Here is an 18,003-nt window from a genome sequence, read left to right as displayed (position 1 = left end):
CACTCGTTTACAGATATCCAACAGTGAAAATGTGTTTTAGAATCAGGGTAAGAACTTCATCTCCCAATTTTAAACTATTCATAAAAGCAAGAGTACTCTGCCCCTCTAATTCTATTTAATCAAATTCAGGTCTTACAGATTCTAGATGCACAACTTCATACAAAACCAGAGTAAGAGAGTCTGTGGACTGTGTCCGATAAAGTAGAAACAACGTCATAAACAGAACTGGAAACCTACAGAATTGTAGGTCATAGTGAAATAAACAACACATCTCCACTGGATTAGTCAGGGTGCAGTAAAATGTTGGTAACACTTTAATGAGCTGTCTGTCTGAATGTATGACCTTCAATCTTATTGAATCAAATATCCTTGATAGATTCCACCCCAAGGTTAAAGGGGAACTTTCCATGAACATCAAATCAATATTGCCCATAGTTCATAATTGCTGATTTGCTTTGTTGTGTGTGTGTGTGTGTGTGTGAACATAAAACAAATGATGATTGGCTAAGATGAACCTGAAACACCATGTGATGTGATATGAACGTTGCTGTGTGAACTGCCTCCCCTTCTGCAGAATACAGAATACCGATTGTTTACATGGATTTGTCCACTGATAAAATGATTTGGCTTGAAAAGTGCGAGTTAAAATATTTTGATTCTTCAGGTCGTGAATTTCCATTCTCCTGAAAGTACCTCTCAATATCTGAGCCAAGCTGCCACATTCACACTTTGTGTCATAGCAACACGTGGAGTTTTAGAGGCGTGTTCTGGATGTGGGACAGGGACACATCTACATGAGCCAAAAGTTTAAAAATGATGACCACAGCAGTGGGGTTGAGTAATATAATACAATAACATGGAATTACAGTGAAATTTCCCTTCACACTGACACTGACTTTATAGGCCCCAGTTTCTCTTACTTTAGAATGAGCTGCATTATGAAGCATATCATCATCATGGCACCAGCACTGGCACCTGCACCAATCAGCAGTGAGGTAATGCCAAAACCTGCATGAAGGACATGTCAGTTACATACCGAAAAACAGACTTCAAAAAATATATGTATATGTTCACCTAATTACAGTGGAGACACAGTCCGCAAAATGTATTGCATTCTTTCCATTCTCTCTAAGATAATACATGCATTATGACTTTAGTAAATATCCACTAATAAATTAATGAACTTATGAATTACTGAAATAATTATTCAACCATGTATGCATTTGAAGAATGGTATCGTGTGGAACATAAAAATTGTTGTATTCTAGAACCTGCCGTTCAAAAGCTTAATGTATTCCAAAAACAAATTGGAACAAAATACATTTTGCGTGGGATAACAAATGAACCCCTGCCCACCAATACAATGACTTAAAAATAATGTAACTTGCAGGACGAAAAGAAGAAAACATATTAGCACAGTTACAGCGTCATCAACAGTACTTTTACAAACCCTCAAGTAAAACCATCAAAATCTGCACCTCTGTATATTAGTGTGTGATGTATAAATATGTTAAAAAAAAGAAATGTGCTTCCATTTACCTGAGTGTTGCTGTGGAGACGGGAGGTGGAGCTGGAGGCTGGAGTTGCCGAGAGTGTTGGTGCTGATGCAGAGGAGAGTGGGCGTGTCTCCCTGTGATTGGCGCATGGTGAGGGAGCTCCTCAGGCCTGTGTTCCCCAGCTGCTCCTCCCTGATGACTCTCTCAGTAGAGTTAGTGACCCGCAGTCCAGACACACGCCACTCCATGCTGGGAGAGGGATTCCCACGGCTCTCACAGGAGCAGCTGATCTCTGCTGCAGTTCTGCTGCAGCTCCCAGAGCCAGAGATCTGAGGCATGTCTGAACACAGGATCCACAGTTACAAACAACACAGCTGCACACATATAACAATAATATGATTTATACAATTATATAATAGATGCAGTGAACATACATATCACATTCAGCTGTACAGTTGTTGAGTTCTCCTTGCCATGTTCATTCTGTGCTTCACAGTAGTACTGTTCACTGCCACTGAACTCAGTCACATTGAAGGTGAGATTCTGTGCAGTTCCTACAGTGTGCATCTCTGTCCCATTCACTTTATACCAGGTGTAGTTCTGCACTGCTGGGTTGGCATTACTGCTGCAGGTCAGAGTCACAGAGCTGCCCTCTAACACTGAACCAGAGGGGCTGACTGACACTGAGGTGTTCTTAGGAGGATATGAAATAAAAATATTTGTCCTTTAAAACTCAATGCAGCAAGCTTTCCTATTGCTAATGAAAAATCAACAGTTTATGAAAAAAGCACAACCAGTTGTTAGTGCTTTGAGACCTTACACTGAAAAATACTTGTACTTGCAAAATGGAGCTAAAAATAAACTGCCCAAGCGTTGTCATATTTCGTTCCTTACGCACGATCAAAATTGCCTTGTAATTTATGGAGAAACACAACTAATTGACATTGCTAGACCAATACTGCCAAAAAATGGTTTCTACTGTTTTTTGTTGTTGTCATGTACAAATAATGGAAAAGTGGAAAAATCATTAGATTTAGATTTTAGATTTTTTTTTCCCATGGGCATTTAGCAGATGTCCTTATCCAAAGAAAGTTACTCAACTTTGGCTTTTTTACATTGTACCTATTTATATATCTGGATAAATACTGAAGCAGTTGAGTAAGTGCACTCCTCAGGGGTGCAATGCAGTGCCTCGCCCATGAATCAAACCCGCAGCCATTACTTTGCAAGACCAGTTCATTACCCATTATACTGAACTACCACCTGGCAATTTAACATAATCGAGAAAATCCAAAAAAATAATTGTGCTTGCTGCCTGATGTGACTCCTCTGAGAAACAACTTGATGAGCCAATCTGGCTTACCAGGGCTGGAGGACTAATGGTTAAAAGCACTGCTTTTATATCTGTTTCTCTGCTACATTCTTTCCCCACTCATTTTCAACTCCTTATCTATGCTCAAAATACAAATGTGATAAAATAATAAAAGATGGTGAATCTGACTTCCTTGAACACCAACATCCACACAATATACAGTACATGTAAATCTTTCTGAGGGAATAACATTTTAAGTCATATAAATGAAATTTTTCATAAAAAAACAAAAAAAAAAAACTGTCAAGAACGTATGTGTGACAAAATAGCAAACTTACAATCAAGTTCCAGTTGTACAGTTTTTGATTTCTCTTTTCCATGTTTATTCTGTGCTTCACAGTAGTACTGTTCACTGCCACGGGACTCAGTCACATTGAAGGTGAGAATCTGTCCAGTTCCTACAGTGTTCATCTCTGTCCCATTCACTTTATACCAGGTGTAGTTCTGCACTGCTGGGTTGGCATTACTGCTGCAGGTCAGAGTCACAGAGCTGCCCACTAACACTGAGTCAGAGGGACTGACTGACACTGAGGTGTTCTTAGGAGCATCTAGCAGATGAAAATATGGCATGTGACGAGTAATATAGCATTTGATGCAATGTAATGGTAGAATACTTTTAAAGATAAGCATGACATCAGGTAAATGTACTATTTTTGATTTTTAATTATATCATTGCATTAATTGTCCTTATTTAATTATTTTATTAATTCAGCATACTGACCATTCAGTGAAAAGCTACAAAAAAGTATTTTTTTAATGAAACGTATTATTATTATTATTATTATTATTATTATAAAATCTAAGAGTAATACATTCAAACCCAGCTCACTCACATAGAACTCTGAGAGTCAGACTGGCCTCAGACATCTTCTGAATGTTTCCTTGTTGCAGAGTGTAAAGTGCCCTGCAGGTGATATTCTGCAGATGGTGGAGGTGGGAAGCAGTGAAGGTCAGAACAGAAGACACAGACACATTCTCTTGCAGTTGACCCACACTGTCACTCAGCCTGGGGGTCCATGTCAGATTTGGGGGGAGTTTGGGACAGGGGGCTGCAGCAGAGCAGCTCACACTCACAGAGGTCCCCTCCATCACCTCCACCCTCTCTGTGGTTAACTTGGGTTTGGGTGGAGAGTCTAGGAGACATGGAGACATGAGGATAGGTCACTGTCTGTCTCAGGATTGGAGACTCACAGCACTCAGAGCACACACTAATCACCACATTAACAGTGTCTGACTAACATGCAATATTTAAAACGTGAAATCTTGAGACAAGTCATTTTCATTCTTTACTCTTTTACAGCCAAGGTGTATTTCTCATAGAGGACAGCATTTCTATCTCCGGTACCTAATTTTAAAAGCATAGGGTCTCGGCATAAACACAATGGAACACAGTGAAAAAGGCATGTCAGCAAATGCAGTACCTTGTGAATTAATTTTGACACTATTAGGAAAAGTAAACTTGAGTCCATTTAAGCCTTCCAATCTGAAGAAATAATCATCATTGTAAAACAGGAAGCCATCCAGAATTGTGGTGCAGTTCTTCATCAGCAGTTGTCCTATTAATGTTCCTTTAATTGTATTCTGTTCAGCTGCTGTCCCATTTCTACTGGAATCAAACACTACTTTACCATTTGTGCCTCCTTTTATCCATAGTACTTTAGCCTCAGCTGTCAGATCATTGTCAAAATTAGGGAGTATATCAAATCTGCAGGGAATCAGCACACATGATCCATTCAGAGCTACTATACTATGAGGCATCCAGACTGCCCAATCCCTGCCCAAGGCGCCTGCAACACACACAACACAACTCAGTATTACACTGGTGATCCTACAGCACGGACAAATAACTCTATACTGTACAAGCCTGGTTCATGTTAAAAATAGATTTAAAGCAACATTATGATGCCTAATAACTCATACCTGAAAACATCATAAGTATCATAAATACTTCCATTAAGCACATGGATATTTTCAAATGCTCTGACCACATAGTTGTGTGCATGACTGATTTTTGGGTACACTACAGTATATTCCTACATAATTACATATTCAATTTTGTAGTAAGCAACTTTCATTTCTCTTAATTTTTTGCAATAAGAAATGAATGTTATTATTTGGTCAAATCACCATGAAAAGTCTGATTGTTTATGTCCTCTGTATTGTACCAATGAACATTCTATAACTCCACCCACACCAAACCCCACCTTGCAGCAGACAGCCAATGAGGATGAATCTTTCTGCTCCAATCATGTCTCAGTATTAGTGAGGGGCAGAGGCACTGGGTGGAGCTGATCTGGAGAGGAGAAACATTACATTACAGGCATTTGGCAGACGCTCTTATCCAGAGCGACGTACAACAAAGTGTATAACCATAACCAGGAACAAGTATGACGAAAACACACTCAGCAAATTAACCAATAGACAGACAGTGTGTGCAAACCTCCTATTCAGTCCTTTTATCAACCAGCAGCAGTGGGGCTCACTGATTGGACAGATAGAATTATACCTGAATTTTATTTGTTCTGTTTAAATCCTGTTATTCTGAGTCATTGCCTTTTTATCTTGGAAATTAAAATGCAATTACATGCAATTTTGGAAAGCTATTTGAACACACTGCCCATAAAGTAAATATATTTTGTGCATATAAGGAAGGCCTGCAATAACCTAACTAGCACAACTACACATTATTTACAGAATGAATGGGCAGCAGCAAATGTAGCACACAAGACCGTTTCGACAATAAGCGTACTGTGTTTCCGTGCTGACGGGAGAACTGGCTCATACACTAGAGTGGCGGTATAATCGCTGTGCTAGTTCAGCGCTGTGGTCAGCGCGACATCCTTTTCTGCCAGAACCCTGGGTTTGAGGTCTGTCAGATCCATCATTAGATGGATCTTTCATACAATGAAATAAAAAAACAAGTTGAGGAGAAGGGATTTAAAGTTGGGGAAGTGGGGTGCAGAAAAATCTTAAGTTTCCCTTTTTCCTTTTTTCTAATTTTTAATTTCACACAACCACACAACCGCTGTAACTGGCCTAACTAACACTTATGTTGGTCATTTTGGAGGATTTGACCAGAGGTACTATGCTTACGTCCTGTTGGATGATCAGGCTGAATGTACTCATGTTCTCCTGATGTAAAAGTGCAGTCATGATGAAGGTACTGTAGAAATTCAGAACGGGAACAGAGCAGCAGCCAAAATCACTGGCCGTGATTACATGTAATCTTTAAAAATTAGTTGCATGACAGATAAAACCATGAACAGCCTGTTCAATCAAACCCATGAAATCTCTTTTTACAGCTGCTCCCCTATGGCTGAAGCACCAGACCTCTAGGAGAGGGTACTTCCTGTATGGCTCATTTCCTGAAGCTATTTGTAAGTGTGACTTGGTAACAACACTTCGGCCCTGCCTAACAGTTACTATTAGGAATGGCGTTTTATCCTTTATATAGTTTTATTTATCAACAGATTATACTGTATGTGCATATGCTGTATGTGCATATATTGGCAAGACATGTATTAAGAAATAATTGTGTATTATTTAATTGTTGACTAGAATATGTGAGCAAGCACAAAGTCCTTGCAACTCCATTTCATATGGCTGTAATGTTTTAATTGGTCATTTATATCTAAGGACCGAGGACTTTTTCATTAATGAAAAAGCTTTCCCTACATGTCCATGAAAGTACAGGCTTGATTTAATCTAATCAGGTATGCCATCCCGCCAAGTTACGCCTTGGCGGGGGCATGCCCCATACCTATACAGCACCGAGAGTTTGGTACTTTTCAGGGTTCCCCACAGAAATAACCACAACAGCCACAGACACTCAGCCCTTAAAAACATTAAATTCTGTACATTCTGACCCCATTTCAACAGACAGATTTCATAAACAACTTCACATGTCCACACAATAAAGCCCCAAACTAAGAGGATTTTGCGTTTTCTCCTTCTTCTTCTTTTATTTCTTCTTCTTCTTCTTCTCCTCATTCTTATGTTTCCTGCCGCCTATCCTACTAACAACATGTCTCCCCATTGGACATTTTACCGACATCAGCCAAATCCACATCCTCACGACCCAATCAAAAGCTTGCATACACACGCAAAATACCCATACCTTTTTACTCTGAAACATTTCCAGTTTTAACAGCTAATCTGCCTGTGGCCTAGTGGGCAAGGTTACAGTCTTGGGAACATGGGATTGTAGGTTCAAGCCCAGCTAGGAACATGTTTCTTTAACCTGCTTTTACCCTCACTAATAATTGTCTACTACCATCCACACATATGTTTGGCCTGTCCATGTAGTGCATGCTTATACACACTGGGCCACGTGACTTGAAAGAATTGAGGAAATATTGGGTAGCACTGCTTTGGAATACATCTTATTTAATTTCGGTGAGATAGCCTATATTGTTTGTAGTACCGTAACTTGGCATCATTTTGATATCAATACTTTTAATGGCAGGCCTGGACTGGTCTTGTATGTGTGAGTAACTTGGCATTTTTGTACGTTCAAAACATATTTTTTATGAGATGAAATATTACTCTCACAATGGTACGGTTTTGATTTTGATTTTTGCTCAATCTGGATAAGACTGCAATACAGGTAACTACTATGATGATGATAGAAACGCTTCAGTAAAAGAGGGATACACAGTGCATTGAAAGCAAGTGCTTCTGCACAGGTTGGAAACACCTATCTACTCAAGAGTCAGCGTCCCATCTAGGAATTGAACCTGTGACCTTGAGGTGCGAGCCCATTTCCAAAAGCGACACTCTAGGCTACTGGTTCCCTTTCGCTGGGGGAAGTGCAGAGACAGGAAGTGACCCGCACCTGTGGTGTTCCTTCCTGTCTGCACGAGGCTGGGAGGAGAGCGATATCTTGAGCCGACGTCCAGAGCTCCTGGGAAGCTCCAGATCTCCGGGGTCACTTCACTACAGGGGTGCTTCTGCACAGGTTGCAGGTGGATCCAGATGTAATATAAACATTTAAATATCCCAGCGTGTTCCCACTTCTCCCCCAGGATTCCCTTTTTGGGGAGCACTTGTTTTCTGCGGGGTGTTTCAGTGACTAAGGCTGCTGAACATGCTGACATTTCCACCGGGAACAACGGTTTAGGTGATGTTGTCAAAAGAACCTGAGGGTAACCAGGGGCAACCACGGTTGAAGGAGTATACCCCTCGACCGTGAGGTCCTGCATTGGTCGGAGACGCGAGGCGAAAACAGACGAGCATGAGCTGACTACGAGCATCGATGTAGGACGTGAGCAGGCAGTTTATTTTGGCAGTTCCCTGTAACACATTTATGAGTATGAAGCTGACTGCGTGTTTTTTTTAATGCAGTGTGGTCTCAAATGTGTGAACTGCAGTTTAGCACTGAATATTTTACTGTGCGAATGGAAAAAGTAATCATTTAAATTCTGGATTATTTAGCTTTGAAAGATCAATAGTTTTCAGCAGTGGTTTTGTCACAGTTTTGTTCATTTTGTATCAGTTTTTGTCTACCTGTGTGCTGCCTTTTTACTGAAATTGCCAGCCTGTGGAAAAGCAGGCTTTAGTTATGTGAATCATTTTGTATTACTCATAAGTCACTTTTGCAGTCTGCATTGTTTATGCTTCTAGAAACTTCCAGTCACAAAAAAAAAAAATGCTTATGTTTAGGATGATCAGGATTTGGCTTTATCAGTCATAGATGGAATCTACAACCATTAAAATGGGTTGTGTGTAGTAGGCCAAAGAAATATTATTTTGTGTAATTGTAACGTCTTGAAGTTGTTTGAGAAGAGATCCCAATACCTACAATTCCTGCTATTCCTTTGTTTTGTAACGCTCAAAATATTTCATATAACAGCATACTGTATAATTTTGAATAAAAAAAAATTCCTTCAAGAAATGTCATCTAGTCTGGCTTCCTGTTTTTTTTTATTAACCGAATAACAGAAGCATACTCAAAAGAAGCCTGTTCTCACCAGAAGAGAGACAACGTTCTGCAGTGATGTGAAAGACTGATATCTAATTATAGGAAGCATTTGGTTGCAGCTATTGCTGCTAAGCGTGATGCAACCAGTTATTGTTTAAGGGGGCAATTATTCGCACGCATGGGTGATATAAGTGTTTTTTCATTAAATAAATGCAATAATTTTAAAAATGTGTTTTGTGTTTACTCAGGTTTGCGTTGTCTAATATTACATTTCGTCTAAAGATCTGGAACCATTCAGTGTGACAAATACACAATACTAGAGGAAACCAGGAAGGGGAAAAATACTTTTTCACAGCACTCGAGGTTTGTCGATCCTCAAGCCGGCTAGCTAGCAGACTTCCTTCACACAACATACACTGGTGCAAATATAAGGAGAGCTAGGCTTTCTCCACATTTTACTTTTTTTTTAACCCAGAAAGCAAGCCATTTACAGATATCTCTTATGTGGAGTGACTCACAAGCATAACATTTGTATGTGCAACGTACCCCTTTTCAGGTTCGAATACATCACTCAACAAGTCAGTGCCCCCCACCTGGGGTCTGAAGCTACCCATGACCTTGAGCGCCAGCAAGCCCGTTTTTTCCCAAAAGCGGCCACGCTACGGGTTCCCTTTCGCAGGGGGAAGTGCAGAGGGAGGAAGCGACCCGTACCTGTGGTGTTCCTGTCTGCGCGGTGGCCTGCGGGCAGGTCTGATATCTCCAGCTGACTGTCTCCGCAGTGAGCTCCAGATCTTTGGGTCACTTCAGCTCGTCACCTGCAGAAATGTAAACTGCAAGTGGAGATGTTCCTGCCCACCCTGCAGGCGTCACCGCCCCGCCCCAAACCCCCCCTTCCCTCCCCCTCTAACCGCTTCACGATTTTAAATAGATTAAATTTGAGTACAGTATAATTAGAAGCATTGTGTTGGCCTTAAAACAAAAAAGAGTAGATCTAAGGAAGTAAGTAAACCACCCACCCCACCCCCTTGATATTTCTAGTGTGGCACGCACAGACACACAAACACACAGACCCACACACATTAACACACACACACACATTAGCACACACACATACATATGCACACACATTAACACACACATACACACACGCACGCTCACACATTAACACACACACATGCACACACATTAACACACACATACATACACACACATACTGTTACGTTTCCATTGTGGTCTAGGGGTACAGGGGAGTAACAAAATGAATGATCATTAAAGATTAAATTTTATTTACACAATTAATTTACTATACAATGAACAAACAGGAGGGGAAACACTGGGCGGTACCAAACAAAAGAAGATAACCAAAACAGAAATATATAAGCTACTAACAATTCTAGAAATGAAAGAAACTAACTGAAACCCGAAAATCTTCCAAACCTAACTAACTACACTGACTATTCTAAACTGAACAAAACATACAAGGGTGGTACACGCCCGTATCTATATATATATACACAAGTGAAACTAACAATGACAGTTAAGAAAACAAACACCTACCTAAATCCCACTCCTTATATATACACACAAGTGAAACTAACAGTGACAGTTAAGAAAACAAACACCTACTTAAATCCCACTCCTAACCCAACACAAAACCAGCAACCAAACCAGAGACGCAAACCCAAACTCAAAGTCTTTTCAGAAATTACGATCGATACACAGAAGTCAAAATAGCATGAAGTCACAATAGCAATACAGGAGTGAACTAAAATTCAAATCCAAGTCACTGGGGTGTAACTGACAATATTCGCTATATATAGGTGCGGGTCTGTTCCTCATTGGCCACCAGGCAGGTCCGCAGAAGAGGATTGGGGGGGAAACAACGCACTCTTTCTCTTCTTCACCAATTGCGGAGTGACCTGTAGCAAACTTGACGGAATAATGAGACCGGAAGAAAAAAACAAACCAGGCACGTAACACATACACACATATTAACACGCAAACAGTGACTAATACAAATGCATATATACACAACCACATGCACATGGGCACACACAAATGCACAAGTACACAAACAAACATGGCACATGAATACACACAGACAGGTTAATGTACACACATGCATCTTACAAACAAACACACTAAAACGAAATTGCATTTACACCCCTTCATCTCCAACTTAGTTTGGACAATTTATTTTCATGAACAGTTGACTATAACTTTGTTTGAGGAAACACTTTTATTGCATGAAGTGTAACCTAATAAAGGGGTGAAGATTTACATGAACTTCACTCATGAACCTCTCATTTATACTTTATACTATATATTATTATTATTATTATTATACTAATTCCACAAACTGTGCAGTCCATTAGTATTTGGACAGTCACATAATTTTTGTTGTTTTGGCCCAGTACTCTGCACATTAATAATAATAATAATAATAATAATAATAATAATAATAATAATAATAATACATTTATTTTATATAGCGTTTTTCACAGACTCAAAGATGCTTTACAACACAGGGAATACAAGCATAATTATCAAAAAAAATAAAAATACAAAGGTACAATAAAAACACATATAATACAGAAAATGCAGTGGGACCAGTGGTGCTGTGGTGGTAGGAGGGGGTGTGATGGACAGAGGGGTAAGACAGACATCAAGGGAAGGCTAGGAAAAAGAGGTGGGTTTTAAGGCATGATTTGAAGGAGGTGAGTCAGTCTGAGGTACGGATGTCAGGGGGGAGGGCATTCCAGAGTTTGGGGGCGGAAGCTGAGAAGGTGCGGTCGCCAACAGAACGGAGCTGAGAGGGGAAGGTGGTGAGGAGGCCGGCAGTGGATGAACGTAACTATCTGGGTGGCTGGTAGGGGAGCAGGAGGTAAGAGAGGTATGTGGGTGAGAGGTCATTTAGGGATTTATAGATAAGGAGGAGGAGTTTGAATGTGATGCGTGATGTGATTGGGAGCCAGTGTAAATCTTTCAAGACAGGGGTGATGTGAGACCGGAGGATGTGTGGGAGAGTATTCTTGCAGCCGAGTTCTGAACCAGTTGCAGTTTGCGTAGGAGCGGGAGGGAAGACCAGTGAGGAGAGCGTTACAGTAGTCCAGTCTGCTAGATATGAATGTATGTGTCAGGAGGTAGCCTGATGGCTGTGCCTGATTCACTGGGGGATTGGTTATTGGAGTCTGGGTGCACATTCAGATCGGGGCCTAAGCCGATTCGCCGGTCGCGGGAGTTGGGGGCGTGGCGCAGCTGTTTTGTGTTTGGTCCTAACAGCCTTGCAGGGATAAGAAGGCAGGTGAGAGGGAGAACACGAGAGACGCCGGGGAGGGTGTTTGGTTCCTCAGATGAGGATTTTTCCTTTTTTTTCTTTAAGTTAGTTTAAGTTTGGTGGGTGGGTTCCTGAAAAAAAGCATTGTTAGGTGGCCGGAGGCAGCGCGGGGCTGCTCCTGACTCCCGACAAATTTGGCGTAATCGACAGGATCCACCCAGGTATACCACCAGGCTATGGACGCACAAGAGGCAGCTGCTGCCGTGCCCCCACGGGGCGGCTACGGTGGGGTCGCTATGCCCTGGTTTGTGTGTGCCCCTGGTCCCCCTCTCCACCTCCTACCCGCTGGAGGTGGTGGCTATGGACCATCTTGCGCTGGGGCGTCCCGGTGATGAGTACCCGTACCTGCTGGTCCTCACCGATTTGTTTTCCAGGTACGGCTGGGCGGTACCAGTACGGGACCAGTCGGCCGGAACCGTGGTGAGGGCTTTGTGGGGGTCAGTGGTGCAAAACTGGGGGTGTCCCGAGCGGCTCCTCTCTGACCGAGGGGCGGCCTTTGAGTCCTCCCTGGTGGCGTCGTTCTGCGAGCTCTATGGGTGCACAAAGATCCGCACTACCCCCTACCACCCACAGGGCAATGGGGCCTGCGAGCGTTTCAACCAGACGCTGCTGTCTCTCCTGGGGTCTCTCCAGGAGGGGGAACAGGGCCGGTGGCCGGAGCACCTGCCCGCTCTGCTCCAGGGGTACAACAACACCGTACACAGCAGCACCGGCTTCGCCCCGCCATACGTCCTGACCGGGCGCCATGCTCGGCTCCCGGTGGACCTGGCAATGAATGTGCCCCCCGCCCCAAGGAAATGGGACATGGAGGGGTGGGTGCGGGCACACCATCGTACCTTGTCCTGGACGTACCGCAAGGTACTGGAGTCAGTGCGGCGCCAGCAACAGCAGGACAAGACAAGGTACGATCGGCGGCTAAAGACCTTGCCGTTATTGCCGGGGGACCTGGTGCTGGTGCGGAACTTCCGGCGCCGGGAGCAAGGTAAGCTGGCCCCAAGGTGGTCTCCCCGTCCTTTTGTTGTTGTGCGCCAGCTGCAGCCAGGAGGACCGGTGTATGTGGTCCGGCCTGAGGGAGGTCAGGACGAGCGGACCCTACACCGGAACAACTTGCGTGCCTGTCCGGTGGGCGACGCCTGGAGGGAGCCCCCAGGTGAGGATGAGGCCGGCCGGGAGCCAGAACCAGGGCCACGAATATGGGCCTGGGGCTGGAACCCGGTGTGGGTCCCGGCCCGGGGTCCTGTGGTTGAGGCTGCTGCTCCTCCAGAGGAATCGCAGCAGGTGGTGGTGGCTGAACCCCCTGAGCGGCCGGAGGAGGTGCCTCCCCGTCGTTCCACCCGTGAGACGAGGGGGCAGCCTCCACGCCGGTATAGTGAATTTGTGCCGTAGATGTAGTCGGGACGACTACATATCTAGCGGGGGGGAATGTCAGGAGGTAGCCTGACGGCTGTGCCTGATTCACTGGGGGATTGGTTATTGGAGTCTGGGTGCACATTCAGATCGGGGCCTAAGCCGATTCGCCGGTCGCGGGAGTTGGGGGCGTGGCGCAGCTGTTTTGTGTTTGGTCCTAACAGCCTTGCAGGGATAAGAAGGCAGGTGAGAGGGAGAACACGAGAGACGCCGGGGAGGGTGTTTGGTTCCTCAGATGAGGATTTTTCCTTTTTTTTCTTTAAGTTAGTTTAAGTTTGGTGGGTGGGTTCCTGAAAAAAAGCATTGTTAGGTGGCCGGAGGCAGCGCGGGGCTGCTCCTGACTCCCGACATATGAATGAGTTTTTCTGCATCGGGATGGGTGAAGGAGGGTTTAAGTCTAGAGATTTGAACGCTTGAACGTGCTGCATCGAACCAGCTCTCTGCTTTCTTCTCTGAGAACAACCTGCTTGATCCCCACCAGTCTGGCTTCAGGCCTGGCCACTCGACCGAGACTGCACTCCTCTCGGTCAGTGAGTCACTCCATGCCGCAAGAGCAGCCTCCCTCTCCTCTGTCCTGATTCTTCTAGACCTCTCCGCTGCATTTGACACTGTGGACCACTCTATCCTCCTGTCCTCCCTGGCAGCAACAGGGATCTGCGGCTCAGTCCTTGACTGGATTGAGTCTTACCTCTCTGACTGTTCCTTCCAGGTTGCCTGGGCGGGTAAGGTATCACCACCCCGCCCCCTCGCCACCGGAGTTCCCCAGGGCTCAGTCCTCAGTCCCCTTCTCTTCTCCTTGTACACCAGATCCCTTGGCCCTGTAATATCTGCCCATAGCTTGTCCTATCACTCCTATGCCGACAACACGCAACTCTTTCTCTCCTTCTCCCCATCGGACACACAAGTCCCTGCCCGCATCTCCGCTTGCCTGAGGGACATTCAGAGCTGGATGGACAATAACCACCTGAAGCTCAACCCGGGAAAGATGGAGCTAATCATTATTCCTGCTCTATCCTCTCCCCTCCTCGACTTTTCCATCTCCCTAGGGGACACCATAGTGACATCATCACCCTGTGCCAAGAATCTCGGAGTGGTGATGGGCAACAGGCTGTCCCTCTCCGAGAACATTGCAGCAGTAAGCCGGGCATGCAGATTTTTCCTGTACAACATCCGGTGAATCCGCCCCTTTCTCACCACCTACTCAACCCAGCTCCTGGTCCAAGCAATGGTTCTATCCCGCCTGGACTACTGAAACTCTCTTCTGGCTGGACTACCGGCATCTGCCACCAGACCCCTGCAACTCATTCAGAATGCTGCGGCTCGTCTGGTCTTCAACCTCCCCAGACACTCCCACGTAACTCCCCTGCTCACTACCCTCCACTGGCTGCCTGTTATAGCTCGCATCAAATTTAAAACATTGGTCCTAGCATACCAGGCAGTCAAGGGATCAGCCCCAGCATACCTCCACAAGATATTCAAACCCTACATGCCAGCCAGATCCCTCCGTTCTGCTACCTCAGGACGCCTAGCACCTCCCCCTCTTCACACCTGCACTTCCAGAACACGTCTCCTGTCTGTTCTGGCCCCACGATGGTGGAATGACCTCCCTGTGGAGGTCAGAACAGCTGAGACACTGACCCATTTCAAACGACGACTGAAGACTCACCTCTTCAGGCTGCACCTCTCCCCATCCCTCCCTTCCCCTCCTGTTAATGACTAAGCTTAGGGTTGTAACTAGGCAGCTGTTTCGTAGGTGACTTAGGTGCATTAACTGTCTTAACGACTACTTGTATTTTTTTTTTTTTTTTTGCCATAGATTGCGTTGTTGCCGTTCTCGTTGTTAGTGTTAATCAGTTTAACCATCAGGGTCCAAGTTGAACTATGCGGTTGTTCCCTGCACTTGGACCGGTACTTCTCTCTAGGGGTTTCGTCATACTTGTTCCTGGTTATGGTTATACACTTTGTTGTACGTCGCTCTGGATAAGAGCGTCTGCCAAATGCCTGTAATGTAATGTAATGTAATGTAATGAGATATTGCGTTGATAGAAAAATGAAACCTTGACAGTGTTATTGATGTGATTTTCAAATGAGAGGGATGGATCGAGCATGACAGTGAGGCTGCGGACCAGGGGGGAGGTGGAGACAGGGGAACCGTCAATGGTAAGAGAGAGGCTGTGTAGTTTTGTGAGTTGGGGTTTTGGTCCGATGAGAATGATTTCAGTTTTTTCACAGTTGATTTTGAGAAAATTGTGTTGCATCCAGGATTTGATGTGTGTCAGTTTTCAATGATGGCAGTGGGTGGCTGATTAGTGGATGTAGAGCTGATATAGATTTGGGTGTCATCTGCATAGAAATGGAAATTGAGACCAAAGCTGTGGAGGATGGGGCCAAGGGGAAGCATATAGATGATGAAGAGCAGGGGACCAAGAACAGAACCTTGTGGGACACCCTGTGTGACAGTGGCAAGATCTGAGGTGTGACCGTGGATAGATATGAATTCTGACCGATTTGTGAGGTATGAGTGAAATCAGTTGAGAGATTGGCTAGTAATGCCTAGGTGGGACAGACGGGTGAGGAGGATGTTGTGGTTAACTGTATCAAAAGCGGCAGAGAGATCCAGGAGGATGAGAATGCTATATGCACCAGAGTCAGAGAATATGAGGAGGTCATTTACAACTTTGGTGAGGACTGTTTCTGTGCTGTGATGGGGTTGGAAGCCAGACTTAAGGGGCTCAAAGAGGTTATTGTCGGACATGTAAGAACGGAGTTGGGAAGCAATAACTTTTTACAGGAGTTTGGACATGAATGGGAGGTTGGAGATGGGATGGTAGTTGGAGAGGGTGTTTGGGTCCAGGCCATGTTTTTTAAGGATTAGGGTGACGACAGCAGTTTATTAATTAATTAAGTAGAAAATTAATCAGTCTGTGGTTAGACAAAGTGAACTGAGAGCTGGTGAGGCTTGAGATGTTGAGACTGGTAGAGCAGACAAGGTCAAGAGTGTGGCCCTTGGAATGTGTGGGGAAGTGTACGTGTTGAGTGAGGTTGAAACAGCTCAAGACTACATTGAGGTCGGAGGCAGGGGTACAATGAGTGGAGTCGACATGTATGTTGAAGTGGCCCAGTAGCAGTAGACGGGAAGACAGGGAACAGGCAGATGAGAGTAGTTTCAGTTAATTCAGACAGGAAAATTTGATTTGTTTAGGGGGCGTAGATGAGAACAATAATGACACTGTGTAATTTAAATGCAATGTATTCAAAAGATGTAACAGAAACTGGGAGGGAAACTTCAGATGGTGTGAATTTTACATTATAGATGATTGCAAGGCTGCCACCCCTACCAGAGGGGCGATGTTTGCAAAAGTAGCTAAAACCTGGGGGTGTGGTTTGGTTTAATGAGAAAAAGACGCCTGGCTGCTGCCAGGTCTCACACAAAAAAAGAAAGTCCAGTTTATTGTCAATAATAAGTTCATGGAGCAGCGGGAATTTGTTGTTAATGGAGTGAATGTTCAGCAGAGAAAAGTTGGCATGGCGAATTTACTGTTTGGCTACTGGAGGGGCTGTGGGGAATGAACGCAAAACAGAATAATCCGCGAGGCGGGTGCTGATTCCTCATGTCGTTGCAGAGCGATCGATAGTCCATATGGATGGAATAGACTGTGCTGATGTTGTAGTGGCAGCGTGGATGTTACAACGACGCCCCCGGTGTAGGTATCGGGTGTGAAGAATGCCATGCTTTCTGCACCGGAGGAAGGTGAGTGAGGCAACAGTGTAGCGAGAATTGAGAGTGAGCAGTTGTGATGGGCTGTATTGTAACATTGTCATTGAAACCTGGGGGTGATAAATCCGGTCGTGGTTGCGGGTGTTCAGTAGCTGCCACAGGCAAGGCAGCAAGCACCTGTAGTTTTGTAGTAGTAGTTTTGACTGAATGCGTATGACCCAATCCACCCCCCACCCCACCCCCATCCTTGTGTGAAAATGTAGACATTGTAGTCCTGTGTTTTGAGTTACACAGTATTCACGGTACAGTGTATTCATTTTCTGTTACAGAGAGTCCTGGACTTTGATGCAGCTGCACAGCCTCGTGGGTTCATTTTCATTGATGAAGCTGGATTCAATCTAGCTAAAACCAGGCGTCGTTGTGTGCCGCCATTAGTCTGCAAGGAGTTCTCCATCACCATGCCACCCTAGGTCCCTACAATACTGCACACATAATCACATTTCTGGATACACTACATAATGCAGTTGTACAGGACGAACCAGAGCAGCCCAGGTTTGTTGTCATCTGGGATAATGTTAGTTTCCTGGTTCACCAACCACAATAACTTCACAGTTGTATACTTGCCCCCTTACTCCCCATTTCTCAATCTGATTGAGGAATTATTTTCGGCTTGGCGTTGGAAAGTGTATGACAGCCAACCACATGCCCGCCTGCCTCTTCTGCAAGCAATGGAAGAGGCATGCGGAGACATTG

The 18,003-nt window shown here is 44.5% G+C and overlaps 2 protein-coding genes and 1 long non-coding RNA gene across 3 annotated transcripts in view; all 3 read right to left on the bottom strand.

Annotated features, from left to right (window-relative positions):
* Nucleotides 1-18,003, bottom strand: part of LOC135247989 (uncharacterized) — a 107,820-nt gene that overhangs the window by 35,322 nt on the left and 54,495 nt on the right. The gene's annotated exons all lie outside the window — the stretch shown is intronic.
* On the bottom strand, nucleotides 913-2,282 carry LOC135237358 (myelin-associated glycoprotein-like). Its single transcript, XM_064304457.1, has 3 exons — nucleotides 1,931-2,282; nucleotides 1,540-1,836; nucleotides 913-1,008 (listed from the first exon to the last, which is right to left on the bottom strand). Exons 1-3 carry the CDS (start codon nucleotides 2,061-2,063, stop codon nucleotides 917-919), a joined length of 522 nt encoding a protein of 173 aa, XP_064160527.1. The 5' UTR covers nucleotides 2,064-2,282; the 3' UTR covers nucleotides 913-916.
* On the bottom strand, nucleotides 3,277-4,650 carry LOC135237444 (uncharacterized). Its single transcript, XR_010324829.1, has 3 exons — nucleotides 4,290-4,650; nucleotides 3,702-4,001; nucleotides 3,277-3,416 (listed from the first exon to the last, which is right to left on the bottom strand). It is a non-coding gene; the product is annotated as an uncharacterized LOC135237444 (long non-coding RNA).

The sequence above is a fragment of the Anguilla rostrata genome, chromosome 1 (genome assembly GCF_018555375.3).
Source record: "Anguilla rostrata isolate EN2019 chromosome 1, ASM1855537v3, whole genome shotgun sequence".
NCBI classification, from domain to species: Eukaryota; Metazoa; Chordata; class Actinopteri; order Anguilliformes; family Anguillidae; genus Anguilla; species Anguilla rostrata.
Note: the sequence above shows the minus strand (reverse complement) of the source record. Positions and strands in the feature narration are given on the sequence as shown.